At 29.0% G+C, this 18,477-nt stretch overlaps 1 protein-coding gene across 2 annotated transcripts; it reads right to left on the bottom strand.

Annotated features, from left to right (window-relative positions):
* Window positions 1-14,773: 14,773 nt before the first annotated feature.
* On the bottom strand, window positions 14,774-17,219 carry LOC109789152 (O-fucosyltransferase 23). 2 transcript variants are annotated; one of them, XR_014432570.1, is made up of 3 exons: window positions 16,888-17,219; window positions 15,100-16,777; window positions 14,774-14,976 (listed from the first exon to the last, which is right to left on the bottom strand). XR_014432570.1 is itself a non-coding variant. In XM_020348044.3 (2 exons), exon 2 carries the CDS (start codon window positions 16,581-16,583, stop codon window positions 15,252-15,254), a length of 1,332 nt encoding a protein of 443 aa, XP_020203633.1. In that variant the 5' UTR covers window positions 16,584-16,777; window positions 16,888-17,219; the 3' UTR covers window positions 15,084-15,251. The 2 variants fall into 2 exon arrangements, 1 of the variants encoding a protein (XP_020203633.1); XM_020348044.3 differs by lacking the exon at window positions 14,774-14,976 and having other exon boundaries at window positions 15,084-16,777.
* Window positions 17,220-18,477: the final 1,258 nt, after the last annotated feature.

The raw sequence follows: 18,477 nt of genomic DNA, 5'->3' as shown, positions 1-18,477 counted from the left end.
GTTTTCTTGAAGTAATTCTGGTATTAACTAGGCTAACATCCATTTCTTCTCAATCTACACCAAGTGAAACTAATATAAGAGAGAAAAATCTAAAATAATTAAAATGAAATATAAAATAATTTCAAAATATATTATATATATGTCAAGTTCTATTACATATAAATTCATAATAGTTCAATATACAAATATTAGCAATGATAGGTAATTAATAAATGATATCATATTAACTTTATAATCTGATCCAATTGATTGTAGATATGGACTCAAAAATGGCAATCCAAGAGCTTCAGCTGCCAAATAAAATGCAATACAACTAGTCGACTATTAAACTACTACTAGAATGATTTTTCCTATTTTGAAAAATAAATCAAATCATTATTATATTTTTTACAATGGCCTTGTGGACTTTTTTTTTTCTTCATTCTTCTAATTAATAATAATAAATATAAAAAAAAGATTGACTGCACATGTGAGAAAGCAGTATTATGTGAAGATAGTTTTCTTTCCTAAACTCCAAACAAAAACTAGAATCATGGATGGGTAAGAATGTAATTCAAGTACGGCCAAAAATATATTATAAAAATAATAGCTACTACCTTTTACAACTAATATCTAAAAGATATTGACTATCCATGATCCTTAACGGTCTCTTGTCTTGTAATGATAATTTTCTTAAGGAAAAAGATATAACTATAATAAGAGTAACACTGTAAAAAAAAAAAAGATATAACCAACAATTTTCGTATTTCAGTAAATGACTTTGTTATATCCATGTAAGCAACTCACCTAATAAGATAAGGCGTTCAATTTATGAATGTGAATTTCCTGGTCTTTTCAAGGAAAGTGTAAAATATAGAGCTTACTTAAGAATAGGTGATAGACATTTTCCAGAGAAGAAAGGAAACAAAGATGAGCCTATGTAGCAAATCAAATAGGTAACCTAAGCATCACTGACAAAAGATTAGTTTAACAACCATCTCCTTTGCTTACTGGAAAATATAAAATCCCCATGTAGAATCACAAAAAGTAGAGCCCTTTCCAAGAATTTCTCTCTAAAGTGTCTATGGAAGATGACTGTCATTGAATTAGAAAAATTGCACACAAGTCTCAGATTAATAATAGGTCCTCAAGATATGTTGCTCATCATACAACCAGCCAATCTGAATATTTAAATAAGTTTCACATTTTTAAAACTCAAACAAACAATGACATAGTCAACCCGATAAATACAATAGGAGATGGTCAAAGAATGGTATAAAAATTTATTAAGATATGCCTATAGGCCACCGACAAATAATCAACATCAAGACATAGTACTATGTCAGTCTCGGATTGCGGCACAAAGCCACCAACCCCAAAAATGAGACAACATAAGGTAATATAAAGAAAAAACAATGCATTAAAGAAAGAATCTCAAACAAAACATAGATCCTACTTTCCCATCAACATAACACACCCCAAAAATAGAGAAACACGTTTCAGTGTTTCACAGCGTGTAGGTTTGGCCACAAAATCTTATTAGTGTGCCATGGGTTCGCCAAATGGTTCATGTCAAAGAGAGAAGAGACTAGTGCCTGTTTCCCTTCAAAAGGCGTGAGTAGGAAAATAGGTTCAGATAAGATAAAACAAAAGGCATGAGTAGCAGTCATTAATGGCTGCGATAATGCCACAATTCATTCCACTCCAAGCATGACACTAAATTGTGATGCAACCTGCTCTGTATAGAGACACACCACCGCTCCACAACCCAAGAGTACGGTTAAAAATATATTCATTAGTTGTGAGTTTTCTATTTGAAATGGACTAGGCGCTAGAAGCCTAGAACATGGCTCTTATCAAGATGGTCATAATAATCAAACGATAAAAATAAAGCTACATGATTAAATTCGTTGCAGAATATCACAAATCCAATTTATTCTCACTTATATTGAACAAATGTCATCCCTCAACTTCCAGAACAACAAAATAATAAGACCAATGCTAACAACACATAAATAGTGTAGAGGCAACATAGTATTTAGTAGTAACTTGTATGAAGTGAACATAGAATTTAGCAAGGTAAAGCCACAACCACAAATTTACAGAACCTAGTCAAAAGCTATGGTTAGAGCTAGAAGGATAAGAAATTTACATTATACAGACCTTGCACAATTTTCTTACAACTAGTTGATGGGATGTTTCATATATTACTCATAGGAAGGGGGAAAATTTTGTCAACAAAAAACAGACAAGGACTTGCTCCAAATGATGCTTTAATCAAAACACTATACCATAAATTTAACAAAACATTTGAGCAATTAATAATAATTCAATGGCAAAATCTATCATATCCCATTCAAGGGAGAGAAAAAAAAGGTAACAGCGACCATAATATACAAGAAACAACTACAACATAATAACTAAATAATCCGGATCCTAAAAATCTATCAGGATAAAACAACTGGAAAAACACATAACAAACCAAGTTTTGCATTGTACCTCTAGAGAGACTGAAGGAACAATTAATGGAAGTTCTATACTTTAGGATATACTGGTAACCTCCTCAACCTGCTTGCTTTGATACTGCACTGACATTTGCAGACAAATATCATAACAAAACAGAGAAATATTAATTTGTGACAAATGAATCAATGTATGAATTTACTGAAATAAAACATGGAACTGCAAATAAAACCCTAGATTAATGCAAATTCAATAAAAACTAAAATACAACCCTAAAATTGAAAGAGAAGAAAAACTAACCTGAGCAAATGGAGAAATCAAGGATTGTAAGTTAAACAATCACGAGCAAGAGGAAAATCTAGATTATGAGCGTGTGGGAGAACGAAAATCGCAAAAGAATGACGAGTACAAGCAAGCAAGAAATCGAGATCAAGATCAGGAATGAGCAAGAGAACGTGAATCGGAAGAGAGAAAGAACTGCTAGAGATGATCACGAGTGTGAGAGCGAAAAGCCAAATCGCAAGTGTGAGAGTGAGAGAGCCAACCCCGAATGCGAGACTGAGACCAAGGAATTTCAAATTCCTCTCTTTTTGGTGGAATTTCAAATTCTATTAATTTTAGTTAATTGAAATGCTTCATAAAATGAGAGATTTAAAATTCTTTTTAAAATACTTTATCCAAACAACATAAATTAAAGTAAAGTATTTTAATTTCTTTAAAAAAATGAATTACCTCATTAAAATACTTTATCCAAACACACTGTAAGTTTATTTTATGTTTTTTTTCATGACCCTTAAGTGGATGGAGACCTGGCTGCAACTGAAAAATGCCATTTTACTCATCTAGTATTGTTTTGATCTTCTCAGGAACTTCTTCTATCTCCTGCTCATTATCCCGAAACCCTTGTGTTTCCTCTTGTGGAGCCTTTATAAATTTCAACGTAAACTACATCTTTGCACAACATGGAAATCAAAATCCGAGTATATTAAAGAGATAAAAAAGTATATTTAAACCACAACATTTATATTGTTAGTGAATCCTTATTAAATCCTTGCTTTAGAATATAACTTTTATAAGTTATCGATGTAATTTATTTTACACTATCAATTAATTAGAAATCATTTTAGATGAATTTTAAAATAATTAATAAAGTCTTTAGTCTTATCTTATAAATGACAATCTAATTAGTTGAATGAAATTACTCATTCACGTGAACAAGATGGATATGATTTAGAAAGAAAAAAAAAAAAAACAACAACAACGTACAAAAGACTTAAGTTTCATTTTAAAATTTAAATACGATTTGGAATCACAAATTTTTTTTCATGATGTGTAAATAAATATTTTCATTATCCATATATTAATGGGTCAGGCGAGTATCAAGGCACTAATACCCTCAAGTATTCGGTATTATCTATTATTGTAAAATTACTTAAATATCTTTATGTATTTAATATTACACTACTTTGTATTTGCCCTAAATTTTTTTACATATTTCCCGCTTTATAGGACATCAACATGTGTGCATTTAAACTCTTCGTTTAGAATTTTGCTATTTTTATAGTCATAGGGATTTTTTTTAACCTATTGTTAGTTTCCTTAATTGTTAAATCATTTTTACTTATTATTAATTAAAAATATTTTTCATGTTTTTCTTAGTTTTTTTAGTCATTAAACTATTTTTTTAAAATATCACAATGATTAAAAATGATATATATTTAAAGTATATTTTTTATTTATATTTTTTGAGTAAATATTTATGAATACATGCATGTGTTGATAAAATTTGTAGATATTTACTTAACAAATATCTACATAGATATAGAAGTGATAACTGATCATAAGATAAATTTTTATTAAAAAAGAATAGATAACAATAGGACGTATTCAACTGTAATTAACACCTATAACAAATGTCGAAGAAACTTTTTTATTTTGAATGAGAGAGCTTTTATGTTGGACATTTTTGCTTTATAAAAACTAATTACCAATCATTTTTCATTAGTGAAATTAAAGCTTATGATTTAGAATCTTTACTATTGAGTTGACCCTGGATGATGGGAAGCTAATGCATGTACCTGTTCAAATTCTTAATTACAATGTTTGGGATAAATGATGATCTTCCATTCAAAGAATGCAACATTTTGATTTATCTACTCCCAGAAAGAAAATTGTATTGTTTTTTTTTCCCAACAAAAATGTGAATTGTTAGTGACTTTTATCTAAATAAAGGTGAAAGGAAAAAAAAACCTTAATACGTATGAGATTATTTTTAATCATTAGATATATTATTAAAATAAAATAAATGACTAAGATCTAATATTTTTCTTGTATATCATGATTGTCCATATGTTTTAATAATATATTTAATTGTGTAAAATAATTTTTTGCAAGTGAAATTTTTTTTATCCGTCACCTTATAATTCACTGTAACACTATTGGTGAAAGAGAAATGATAGGAGAAATGAAGACGGAGAAAAAATGGGTAAGAAATGGAAATTTTAGATTGTTTGATTGAGTAGATATAAGAGGGTAGGAAGATAAAAAGGTGCCGGGGTGCAACTAGAAGTGAAAATAGGTTAGACTGAGTTAGGCATTCCTAAGTTTGAACATGATTTTAGTTAAAAATACATAGTTTGAACTTGACTTATTTATCTATTATAGGACTTTGTTTTAAGGTATGACCTAACCTACATAAAAGTCTAGCCTTACTTATAAATCTTTAAAGGCCTATTTTATAATTATTCTTCAAGGTTTTAAGGGCATGTTTAACACCAAAATAGAAGTAAAAATAAATATTCTAGATTTTAGAAAAATCTAATTGTTGAAGAAAAGATACACACTAGAAGAGAGAGTTGAATAATATATATCAAAAACTCGCACTTGTGAAAATAATGAAATAGTAAAAACTTGACAAACGCAATGTTGAAATGCAACAAACGAAGGAGTACAAGTCTTTTATACTAGTTCCTTTCAAATATAGAAACTATGTCTAGTTTTCAATTCAACCAGATTGAGTTTCACTATCTTTCACAAGCTACAAGTATTCTTTTAACAAGCTACTCCCGGCTCAATATCAAGTATTCTTTTAGTTGTCTCCAAGTAAACAACCTCAATTATTCTTTAACAAATAAATCTCTCTAGGATTAATAACCAAGTATTCTTTTAACTACAAGCCTCTCTAGGCTCAATCCTTTCAAATAGAAATTTGAAAAGAGTTACGAGGATAGCTTCGTCTCTTCTAGACATGATGCTATGAAAATTGAGCACAAACAAATTATACAAGACAAAATTTATTTACAAGGTATCCACTTGGAAAATTTTCACAATATAACTTTATTTCTTGTCTTTCTTGTTTCCTTGCTTCTTGTTGTCTTGGTTGAGAATCCCTTATGTAGTAGCTTGGAAGAAAATAGCTGTTGAACAATCTTCTCATGATGCTTCATGTGTCTTCTCTTCGAGACTAGAGAGAGAGTAAATTAACCGTTGCTGCAAGCATCTAATGTGTTGCGTGAAAATGTTCATCTCTTATTTGATCTTAGTAGTTACTTATCATCATTTTGTTAGGTAGGGTGAAAATCAATGGCTAAATCAGAGCAGTACAACACGTTTAGAGTTCATATTTGTTTTTTTTTTTTTGTGATTTTTGGGTTTTTTCTCTTTCTTTCCTAATGCAAAGATTGATTTTCCATTCTTAACAACTTTTGGTGTCTTCAAGGAAGCTATTTCATTCGATTCGTTAAGGAATAAAGTATTCAATGCTCTAAATAATAATCTAACTTGATAACGATAAATAAATTTAGTAGAGAGTCAAATTATATGCTTTGTTTGATATCTTTCGTTTTACAGACAAAATATGATATTTGTTTTGTCTGAAATAGTCTTTTAAAGAAAAAAAAATATTTTATTTATTATCATTAAAACTTATAGACTCTTAAAGGATCCAAAATCGTCTTTTGATTCTATACTAATAAAGTTTATTTATATGATATAAGAATATGTTTAAGTTTTAATATAAAATTCATGATAGTAACTTATTTAAAAACATATTTTATAATATGATATCCAAATAGAACATAAATTCCTCTTTGAATAAATTTATATATTCACTTTTTATATAAGTTAACATATTTAATATTTAAGAAGCATAAATAAATATATAATTTTAACATATTATAATAAATTGGATATAATAATAATGAATATTTATTTATTAATTTTATTTAAATACGTCAGCATAGTAAATCTAATAGATTTTTCAAATAGCCTAAAATATGATTTTTTAAACCAAATATACTTTAATTAAATCTTTGACTTGACTTATTTTATTTTCTAAAGAATTCTAACCCGAATTAAACATGATGTAAACTAGGCCATAGGTTCTTGTTAAACTTTTCATCTTTAGATGTAATCAAGAAAAATGAAAAATGCTACAAATGGTTTACATTTTCGGACCTTTTTTTAGGAGTTTGGGAGCTACCATTTATTTTTGGCTAAAACACTAATTTGGTCTCTTATATTAATTGTTTGTTTCAATTTAGTCCCATTTTAATTTTTGGTTTCAATTTGGTCTCAAACTAATTAATTGGTTTCAATTTGGTCCCTTAAAAATTAATTGGTTTCAATTTAGGACTTCCGTCCAAATTATTTAAACGGATTAACTTTTGCCCACGTGGATGCCACGTAGATACATACGTGGATACCACGTGGATGCCACGTGGATAATTTTTTTTTTTTTTAAATACCTGGACCCAGAACGGCCCGTTCTGAAACCGGAACGGGCCGTTCTGGTTTCTTTTTTGGTGTATTAATTTTGCATTCAGAACGTCCCGTTCCGAATACAAAATTAACACACAAAAAGTGAAACCAGAACGGCCCGTTCCGGTTTCAGAACGGGCCGTTCCGGTTTTAACTTTTTTTTTAAAAATATAAATATTAATAATTTTACAAAATATATATTATTAATTATATTTTAATTATGTTGTTATATCTAATAAAATAAATATTTTAATAAAAATAAGTAATTTTAAAATTTTTACCATAAAAAAATATTTTTCAAAATTATTATATTTTTTAATAAAATTAATAAAGAATATCATAACAATACGATTTTAGTTTCTCCCATTAAAAATTAATAATTTTAATATATATATATATATATATATATATTGTGGAAAAATACAATGTATATTTCTCTGATTTGGGAAAAATACAAAAGTGGTATAAATAGAATACAAGGGAATAAATCTGCACACTAATCTATCCCTAAAAATCTGGGAAATAATTCTCCCTATAAATGCTGTATCTAAATAATTAAAGGAGGGGAAATAAAATTGATCTTATTAACATTAAATCTTTACAAATCAGAATTGAATATTCTGATTGATATATGCTGATTTCCAACAGATTCTGATTGATATGTGCTGATATACAACATATATATATAATGTTTTAAAATTAAACAATTATTTATCTATTCAAATTAACATATGTTATAATTTTTTATATTATATCAATAATATTATTAACATATTTATAGATAAAGTAATATACTTTTACAAAAATATAAGTATATTAATTAGAAAAATATATCTCATCTTATATATTTATATTTTTGTAAAAATATATTAATATATATTTATCATATTATTAGTTTATTTATAAATATAGGAAAAATATTATTGATATTAATTTATTAGTAATATTAAAATATTAATAATATATAAATTTTATTTATTTAGTAATAATAAATATATATCATTTGATACATTACAAAAAATTATAATATATGTTAATTTGAATAGATAAATAATTATTTAATTTTAAAACATTATATATATATTAAAATTATTAATTTTTAATGGGAGAAACAAAAATCATACTATTATGATATTCGAGGGACTAAAATTGTTCAATTAAAAATTGAAGGACCAAAATCGCGCAATTGTAATTCTTTAAACACTAAAATTATGCAATTAAAATCTTGGAGATCACAAAACTGCACAATTGTTTGAGAGATATAAAATGCAATTAAACCAATATTCTTGATTAATTTTATTAAAAAATATAATAATTTTGAAAAATATTTTTTTATGGTAAAAATTTTAAATTACTTATTTTTATAAAATATAATTATCTTATAAATAGAGTAATAATTTTTTCTTTCTCTTTCTGTTTGAAGAAATATTTAAATATCACTTTATAATTTTTTGCAACTTATTTAAGATTAAAATAATAAAATGATAAAAATTAATAAAATAAACATAATAAAATAAAATATAAAAAAATATTAATATATTTATTTTATTAGATATAATAACATAATTAAAATATAATTAATAATATATATTTTATAAAATTATTAATATTTTATATATAAAAAAAATAAAATAAAACCGGAACGGCCCGTTCTGAAACTGGAACGGGCCGTTCTGGTTGCATTTTCGTTGTGTTAATTTTGCACCTGGAACGGGCCGTTCCGGATGCAAAATTAACACACCAAAAGTGCACCCAGAACGGCCCGTTCCGGTTTCAGAACGGGCCGTTCTGGGTCCAGGTGTTTTAAAAAAAATTTTGATCCACGTGGCATCCACGTATGCATCTACGTGGCGTCCACGTGGCCAAAAGTTAACACCGTTAAAGCAATTTGGACGGAAAGTCCCACATTGAAACCAATTAATTAATATGGGACTAAATTGAAACCAATTAATTAGTTTGGGACCAAATTGAGACCAAAAATTAATGAGGGACTAAATTGAAACAAAAAAAGATTATAAGGGACCAAATTAGGTTTTTAGCCTTTATTTTTTTGTGATTAATGACTGTTTTTTTAGGAGTTTGGGAACAACCATCTTTATTTTTCTTAAATAAATACCAACCAATTTACTGTATTTCTCATTTATTTTTATACACTATAATTTTCTATTTTTATTTACTTTATTTTCTTTGATGTATTTCTTTGATTATGAAATGGTACACCTAAAACAATGGTAGACCTTTATTTGAGGGACAAACACAAGAAACAATGCACATGGTGAACATCTTGTGGCCTACAAATAGTTGATTGGACACGAGGAATTACTTCAATCCAATAATTGTTTGGTGTCAGTTACTACCGCTAAGAATGCGGCTTCTGCTTTGATGCAACGTTTTCTATTGCTCAAGTCTCTAACTACAAAGAACACATAATTTACATTTTTAGTAAGAAACTTTGATCTTTGAGATGACGATATATAATTAAATGACAATATAAAACTAGTAAAATTTAATAAAATTTAAAGAATTTACCATAATCATTTGAAACATGATATTGAAAATTCATTGTTTTTCTCACTTTATCTCTAAATAGAAAGAGTGGTGTTATTTTATAAAAAAAAATATTCTTATGATAATTTATGCACCAAGAGAGAGAAGTGTGAGATAAAATAAATAGTGTAATATAAAAAAAATGGAGAAAAGTAAATATATGAAAATTATTGTAAAAAAGTGTTATGTGAATAAACATTATCATTAAAAAAATTGAAAATTTTCAACCTTTGGTTCAAAATTCCCACACATGTATTCTTGCGTGTTTGGATTTGTATTCAAACTCCAAAAATGTAGATCAAAGACGCGAGAATCTTGAGAAATATAAAATAGTTTATAATTTAACGTGATAATTAAACGTGAATCTTAACCAATAAAATGCTCAACCAAGCAAGTAATGCATGCAAGACCATCCCGTTGTTTTAATTTGTTCCTTTTGTACCTATCTCAACAAGGCAGCCTCTCTTACAATAGCATACTTATTGTCGACTCATTCTTTGGCAATCTTTTTTAACACTTAAAATAAATCTTAATTTATAAGATTCACTAAATAAAGAAGGAAACACATCATTTAATAAGATTCTTATAAATATTATTACTAATAACATTTTTCTAGCACATTTTTCATAATTTTAAAATTTGATCGAGGAATCCGATCAATTCAACCAAAAATCAAATCAGTAGTTAGTTTGATAGTAATTTTAGATTGGACATCTTGTTGACTTGTAACACATCATCAACCCGACCTTTAAATCGATAGGAACCTGCTATACCACATGTTGTTCCACACTCACTAGTGGAAAAAAAGGTTTTTAAAACCGGTTATTTTTAACTTTTAAAATTGATTCCGTAACCGATTTTAAAAATTAGACTTTTAAAATCGGTTATAAGTTAAATTTTAAGATCGGTTGTTTTATAACCGATCTTAAAAGTTCTGGCCAAGAAAAAAAAAATAAACTGGAACGGGCCGTTCCAAAACTGGAACGGGCCGTTCCAGATTATGAAAAAAGAATATTTGAAGAACGGAATTAGAACGGCCCGTTCTCCTTTCAGTACGGGTTGTTCTGCTTGGAGAACGGGCCGTACTCCTTGAAGAACGGGTCGTTCTCCAATCAGAACGACCCGTGCTGAAAGGAGAACGACATGCAGAATAGGTCGTTCTTCTTTCAGAACGGGCCGTTCCAGTTTCGAAATTTTGCCAAAATGAACCTACAATGAAAATAGAAACAAGAGAAGCGCATGAAAAAACGAAAAGAGACATAAGAAGAGGAAAACGAAAACGAAAATGATAACGAAATTTACCTCTTTAGAAAATGAGAGCGAGAGAGAGTAAAAAAACGAATGGAGGGAAAGATTAAAGAGAATGAGATTGGAGGGAAATATAAAAGGTTTCTGACGATACTTTTAAAATTGGTTATTTAAGAACCAATTTTGTATACTACATTCAAAATCGGTTCTGAAATAACTGATTTTAAAAGTATTAAAAGTGCTACTTTTAAAATTGGTTCTGAAATAACCGATTTTAAAAGTAGTACTTTTAAAATCGGTTATAAAATAACCGATCTTAAAAGTGTTCATATTATTTACAAAATTGTCACCGCGTCACTTTTAAGATTGGTTACCTTATAATCGATCTTAAAACTCTGATTTTAAATCCAATTTTTACACTAGTGACTGCACCACACTTTACATTAGTAGTTGCACATTGCACCACGTGTCTACACATCAGCTATCCTCATTGTTGTTTGTAGAGGTGTCAAACGGGTTGGGCTAATCCAAATCAACCTAACCTACACGAGTCAAATGTTATTTTAGGTTAAGTTAACCTGATCTATATTATTTTTGAGCTGCCATTTATTGATCCAACCTAACTTATGTTAAGCCCTTACCAGATGGCCTAATTAGAAAAGTACATTAAAAAATTAAATATATTTTTTACAAATAAAAATAAATAAATTATAATATTATTAATTAATACTATATACTAGGTATAGCTAAACAATTAGTCAATCATATAATATTGGAATTAGTTATAGATGTCCATACATCATAAGTTAAACATATTCTAGAATAGTAGTTAACACATTCTTTAACTTTTCCTATTCAATTAAAAACACTTTATCATGATCAAGTGTTGAACTATTTCTATAATTGAGTTTAAAATCAGGATTTAGCACTTTATTTACCGCCCAAGTTCTTTTAAATTCATCATGTATGGAAGATCATGCTTGATAATACACCTAGCAAGTGCATCTTTATAAGTCTTGGAATCAAGTTTTACTACTTTAACAAACTAGGTTTGTTATCCAACATGACCACAACATCTTGGTACTTAGGAGATCTAATACATTTAATAATATAACGTCTTACATGATTAATACTTGATAAAGGAGTGGAGAAACTCTCATAATAGTTAACCCTAATTTTAAGCTTGTAACTACAACTTTATAAGCGAACACAAAAGAATGAAATTAAGACTATTACTATTATTATTTTATTTTATAATACAATTCATATTTATAGATTGACAATGACAATAATATTATTTCTCTTATTTGTTTAACGGGTCACATCAATTTGGGTCCATTTGGTTCAGCGAACTTAACTAGAGGTGTTCATGGATTGATTTTTTGAAAAATCCAAACAAACCGAACCAATCCGTTTTATAAAAGTCGACCGGTTAACCAATCCATTTTTTAAATAGTGGATTTTTTTTAATACGGATCAATTTTTTTTTTTAAAATTGGATCGGTTTGATGCGGTGTAGATATACATTTTTTACTCATATATGAATCGATTTTAAAAAAAAAACCAAACCAAATTGAACCGATCCACTGAAAACCAAATCGAACTGAATCGATCCACTTTGTAAAAATGGGTCGGATAATTGAACTGATTTTGTAAAGTGGATCGATTCGAATTTTTTTTAAAAATGGATCGTTCTGACCTTATTTGCGAGCTAGTTGAGCCAGACTCAAATTGACAACTCTAGTTGTTTGAAAGTAACACATGTAAAATCCAAAAAAATTTGACACAAGCTAGACTTGAAACCAAGTCTTGTAATTTTAGAGGGAGTATACTTACCATTAATCTAATACTTTTATTTATCACATATGTGCATTTTATTTTTATATATCATCTAAAACATAAATTTCATATATTAATATGTATACCATATCATGAAAATAATTTTTTTTTCACTAATTTAATGATTTTGTTTGTTATATGCATAGCAAATTTTTTTTTCTTTCTATATATCATATTAAATATAATTTTTATATATTTAATATGTATACTATGAAAATAAAAATTTTCAGTCTTTTGTCTATTTGGAAGCACTTTTAAGATATCATAATTTATGTGTATGAAATATATATGATATGTATAATTTTTTTTAAATTTCTTAATAAAGACTAGGTCATTCAGTTTAATTAGTGACTCGTCGATTCAACCTATAACCCACTAATCCAGTACCTTAACTGGTTTAATGTTTGGTTCAATTTTTAAAACATTGACATTATCTTTATTATTTACTAAAACTTATTGAAAAATCACAAATTTTATAAGCCTTGCTTCAAAGTCTAAATGACAAGTAAGACTTATCAAAATTTGCAATTTTCAGTAGTTTCTAATGAAAAATAGTATTAAAAAGAAATTGTTAAAAAAAAGTATATTAGTATTATTCAAGTATTACTAATAAGAGAAATATTAGTAACATTTCTTCAAATAGGACATATTCAAATAGGACATAACTTAAGCAATGTTCTTCCAATCAAAGTTAAAATTTTACTTTGATATTATACATTTATATTTATTGCAGCTCTCATTAATATACATATATAAATACTACTGTGATAAAACTCAAACATTAAAGATCAACATCTACCATATTTAAGAAACTATGTGTAAGTTTTGTCCCTTCAAACACTCATTCTGTTGCTGGTTAAATTTTATTAAAAATTACAGATTTTGATAATTTTACATCAATTTTTTTTTTTTTGTAAAAATGTTAAAAATTTGTTTAACATTTGGTGTTACAGGTGAACAAACACCTATATAAACATATACTAAATCAAGAGAGATTCGTTAAAATAACATGTGAGAGTCATTAATTTTTTTAATAAATTTAATCAATTATAAAATGAGTGTTTTAAAAAAAAAAATCACCATCAGTTCACTTACCATTACCAATAAATAGCATGTTGAAAAAGTACGAGTATTTTACTAGTATTCTTCCTCACATTGCCCTCACATGCCAAATGTTTGTGTGGCTACCTTTCAACATTAACCAACAAGGCTCCAATAATTCACACACACATATATATATATATATATATATAAACCTCGATTATATTTTAATTGATGAACAACACTGTTTCAAGAGTCAAATCCCATCCTCTGTCACTTCCTCATAAGAACTAACACCACTGAATAAGAAAAAGACATATACCCTTATCCATTAATGCTCTCAAAATTGGATTTGCATTTACTATTCCTCAGCAGTGGCATGTGATACGTGGGTCGTTATGGGACAAATCATTGTAGGTGACCCCCACACACATTAAAGGGATGTGTTTTGTTGTGACTCTACTTTGGACACCACATCCCATCAGAAAGTGAATAACAGACAAAGAGAAAAACCCAACAAATACAGGAAAACACACTGAACAAGAAATCTTCCTTTTCTTTTTCAGGCTTGAAAGAAAAACAACTTTAACCAAATTAGTTCATCATTCTTCAAAACCATACTTAAAGGGGCAAACCAACTCATCACAATTCACATGAAGCGCGAGAATGAAACAACAAAAATGTTACCTTAGAAAATTATATATATTTTAAAATAATGTGACTGGCTTAAATGTTCAGGCATTTCATAAATATTCTGCGGTGACTCCTTGAACCTGAAGTGAAAAATAAATTTCGGCTACACCATCATCAGGGATATGACATTTACTATAAGATACACTTGCATTTACTTTTGAAAATGAAATATCACTCTGTACAATTGTACACTTTGCCCAGAAAATAATTTCTGAAAATATAACTTTTTATGTATGATAAATAATACCATCAAAGAATGTTCACTCTGTGTGTGTTGTACAACAAATAGGCACAACCCGCAGATTATTGCAGACTAGTCTATATCTTTTACTATTCTTGCATGTGAACTACCGCCACTTCCTCACATTACCAAAACTCAATAAACGTGAAAAAAGAAAACCCCAAAAACTATAACAAAAAGATAAACAAAGAAACCATTAGCAACCTTCTAAGCAAAGATTAACACAGGCCACAGAATATGTTTTGAGATAATATATATATATATTAGAGTTGAATAATGAAAAAATGTACCTCTGTACTGTGAACAGCTACATATCATTGTCCAATTATCTACATAAAAAAATTATAAACAAAAAAATTTAAGTGTGCTAATCAAAATCCAGAAGTGAAAAAAATTGAGACAAGAGAAAGGAGATCTTAGATTTGAAGTAGGAACTTCTTAGTCAACAAGAAATGTGATTGGTGCCATAGCTGATTTCTTGAAGGCTTGAATGAGACATATTTGTTACCCATCTCATAGGGGCATTTGATTCTCCTGCGATATTATAAGCATAAGAAGGCCATCTTACATCTGTTCCACACATGTTGTTCACACCCATTCTGATCATTTTTTGTGTTCTTTCAAGAACTATGAGGCTTGAAAATGTGGAGAAACTGTTTCCCACAAAGGTATCAGCCCTCAAGCACACTTCATAGTCAATTGCAGACTGAATTAGATATGGATACTTTTTGTAAATTCCATCAACACCAAGTTTCTTCTTCTCATATGGTAGAAAACCTTCTTCCCAACCTTCTAGTATGGAAGAATTTTGGAGGAGTTTATCAGCCACAGCAAGATAAACAACAAGGGGAGTCTTCAAACCTTTGATGTTGCCAACTCTTTCCATTATCTCTTTCTTGCTACTACATATTTGGTTTGTGCTTAATCTCTGCTCCAACTTCTTGCAATGAATCATCCAATCAATTTCCACTCTCATGTGGACAGCAACATATGGAAGAGGCTCAAAAGAAGACTTATCATTCTCCAATTCCACTGACTCACTATTGCTTCGTATCTCTCTTCCAATTGCTCTAATCCTAGACACAACTCTATCTGCTTCTTGACCAATCTCATCTATCAAAACCAAGCACTCAAAAACCTTTGCATAGTCCTTCACAGGCCAATGATCATGCCACAAGAAAGGGTTTTTCCCCACTATCCTAATCACCTCATGGTCATCAACTTCCCCTTTGCTATGCTGTGTCAATTGATCCAAATCCCTCTCCACAGTCCACTTCCTACCACTCCCTTTCTGCATTTCGATCACTCGTGTTCGGTTCGAGAGATCCGAGTACCGACCCAGATGCACAAACCTACTACACAATGCATTAAACTTGTCAAATTGAAACACCTTGTCAAAGGAAATTGGTTGCAAGAGGTCAATTTCTTTGTAAAACAAGGAGGCACTAAGACTAGGCATCAATAGAGTTCTATTGAGCATTTTAGCAGTGAGGCAAGCCCTTGCAAATGCAATCTTCTGGTTGTTCAATCCCCACACAATCTGAGGAACCTCCAAAAACTTATCTTGCCTAACCCCATAACCAAATGATGGAGGATTGTTCCTGATATACCCAAGGTTGCTCCATTCAACCCCACCAAAGCCAGGGGAGGGAGGAACCAACAGAGCTCTGAGAATCAAAACAGCAACAAGCAGAAACACACATTTGCAAGCCAAGGATCTCACAGTGCCACCACCCATTAACTGTGACAGCTTACAATTAAACAACACTTCCATGTCACAAATCAGAATCACTCTCTCACCACTCAAACCCTCAATTCAATTTTGTTCAAATTGGATCGCTCACTTACTCACAAAGGACCAACACCAATGAAGAGAACTCGTCCACGTATGTTGCGAGCCAAGATCCAACTTTGAAGGCCCGCACAATCTGGCCAATTTTCAATAGAGTACCCCACTAAAATGAACATCTACAGGAGAAAAAAAAAAGTCAAAATCAGCTAATAGATTAGCAAAGTGAAAAAAAAAAAAACAAAACATTTTGATTCAAAATTATTTAGTATTATAATGGATATAAGACCTGTATCGGTAGTAATAATAACAAACCCCCTCACCACCATTACCATATCCGATCTCCTTTTGTGAAGAAGAAAGAAGAGAATGGTAAAAACAAAGAGAAAAAAAATGAATTTTGAATCATTGGGGTGGCTCTGAAAAATACAAAGTAAGAATTGAATTGGAGATGGCGTGAGGAAAGAAAGAATCTTGTAGCCGAAAGAAGAATATTTGAGAAGAGAGATAGTGAGAGAGAAACAAAACAAAAGGAAAGGACAAGACAAAGTGAAATGAGTCAGAAGTGAGATGCAGAGAGTTGTACAAATCAGGGGACAGCTGAGTTTTGGGAAAAAAGCCAACTGGCACGCCTCCACTCATCCTAGTACCCAACCAAACCTGTTCTCACAAACCATAAATAAATAAAAATATTTTTGGAAATATACATGTTAATTTTTTTTAATTCAATTCAATTGATTTGATTTATATTATTAAAATATCTGATTTAATATTGGTACTGCCTCAAATCTAAGGTATCGAGAGTTTTAGTCTTAAATTTAATAATAAAATGATCATGATAGAAATTTTCAAGGGAGGCTAGTCTTTAGTATGATAAAAAAAAGTCAATATAAAAAATGTTCGTGAGAGGGATAACCTTAATATGTTCCTAAAGGAAAAGAGAGACTAGTCTTCAATTTGATAAAAAAATAAATTCATTATGGAAGTAATAATCTTAATGTAATCGGTGTAACATGGGAATTTGAGAGTCAGATGCGAGAATATTCGATGTTGTTCTCAACAAGTAAATTTTGGGGACAAAATTTCAAAAAAGGAGAGAGTTGTAATATCTCAGCTTTCATACCCTACAATAATAATATTTTAGAAATTATTTTAATATTTTAAATGTGTTTATTAAAGGATTTTGATGTTATTTAATTACTTATATGAGCACTATTTTATTATAAAGTATGATTTGTAATTATTATTTTGATTGGTGATATATCGATAATTTTTACAAATTGTATTTTATTAATAATTATGATTATGTTATTTCATTAAAGAGAAGAGGTGTATTTTAATTATATTATATTGTATTAATTATTTTATGAGCAGGAAAGGATGGATGTAGTGATCTTTTGCTAAATAATAATAATAATAATAATAATATTATTATTATTATTATTATTATTTTAAGAAAATGAGGTTATCAGGAGTTCAGCGGAAGTTTCAGTTTATGCTTCTGACTTCTCATTTCTCTCTCACGTTTCTAAAGAACAAGGAGAGCTCCAACTAGTATAGTGCAGTAGGTTAAGTTATTTAAATCTCTCACGTAGACTTATACAATTAGTATAGTGCAGTAAGCTTTTACAAGAAATAGTGATTATATTTTATAGAGAGTATATGTTTCTATAAAAGTGTGTCTTCTCTTATAAGTACTTTTTTTCTTTCTTGAGTTTTGAATCTTCTTACACAGTAGCTTGAAGAAGATGACCATTGTAACACTTTGAGTCCAATTCACAAGTTTGTTTCATCTATCTTACGTCTTTCCTTAAGATGGGAGGTAATCGTTGACTCATTTAATGCAAACATCAAATGTATTTCATCAAATGATACCTTT

Source organism: Cajanus cajan, chromosome 3, assembly GCF_000230855.2.
Source record: "Cajanus cajan strain Asha chromosome 3, NIPB_CcT2T_4, whole genome shotgun sequence".
Lineage (NCBI taxonomy): Eukaryota > Viridiplantae > Streptophyta > Magnoliopsida > Fabales > Fabaceae > Cajanus > Cajanus cajan.
The sequence above is the reverse complement of the archived record's forward strand: the minus strand, read 5'-3'. Positions and strand labels throughout refer to the sequence as shown.

Bases quoted from the DNA above. Each gene is read 5' to 3' on its own strand.
- LOC109789152 (XM_020348044.3), bottom strand. From the start codon at position 16,583: ATGGAAGTGTTGTTTAATTGTAAGCTGTCACAGTTAATGGGTGGTGGC.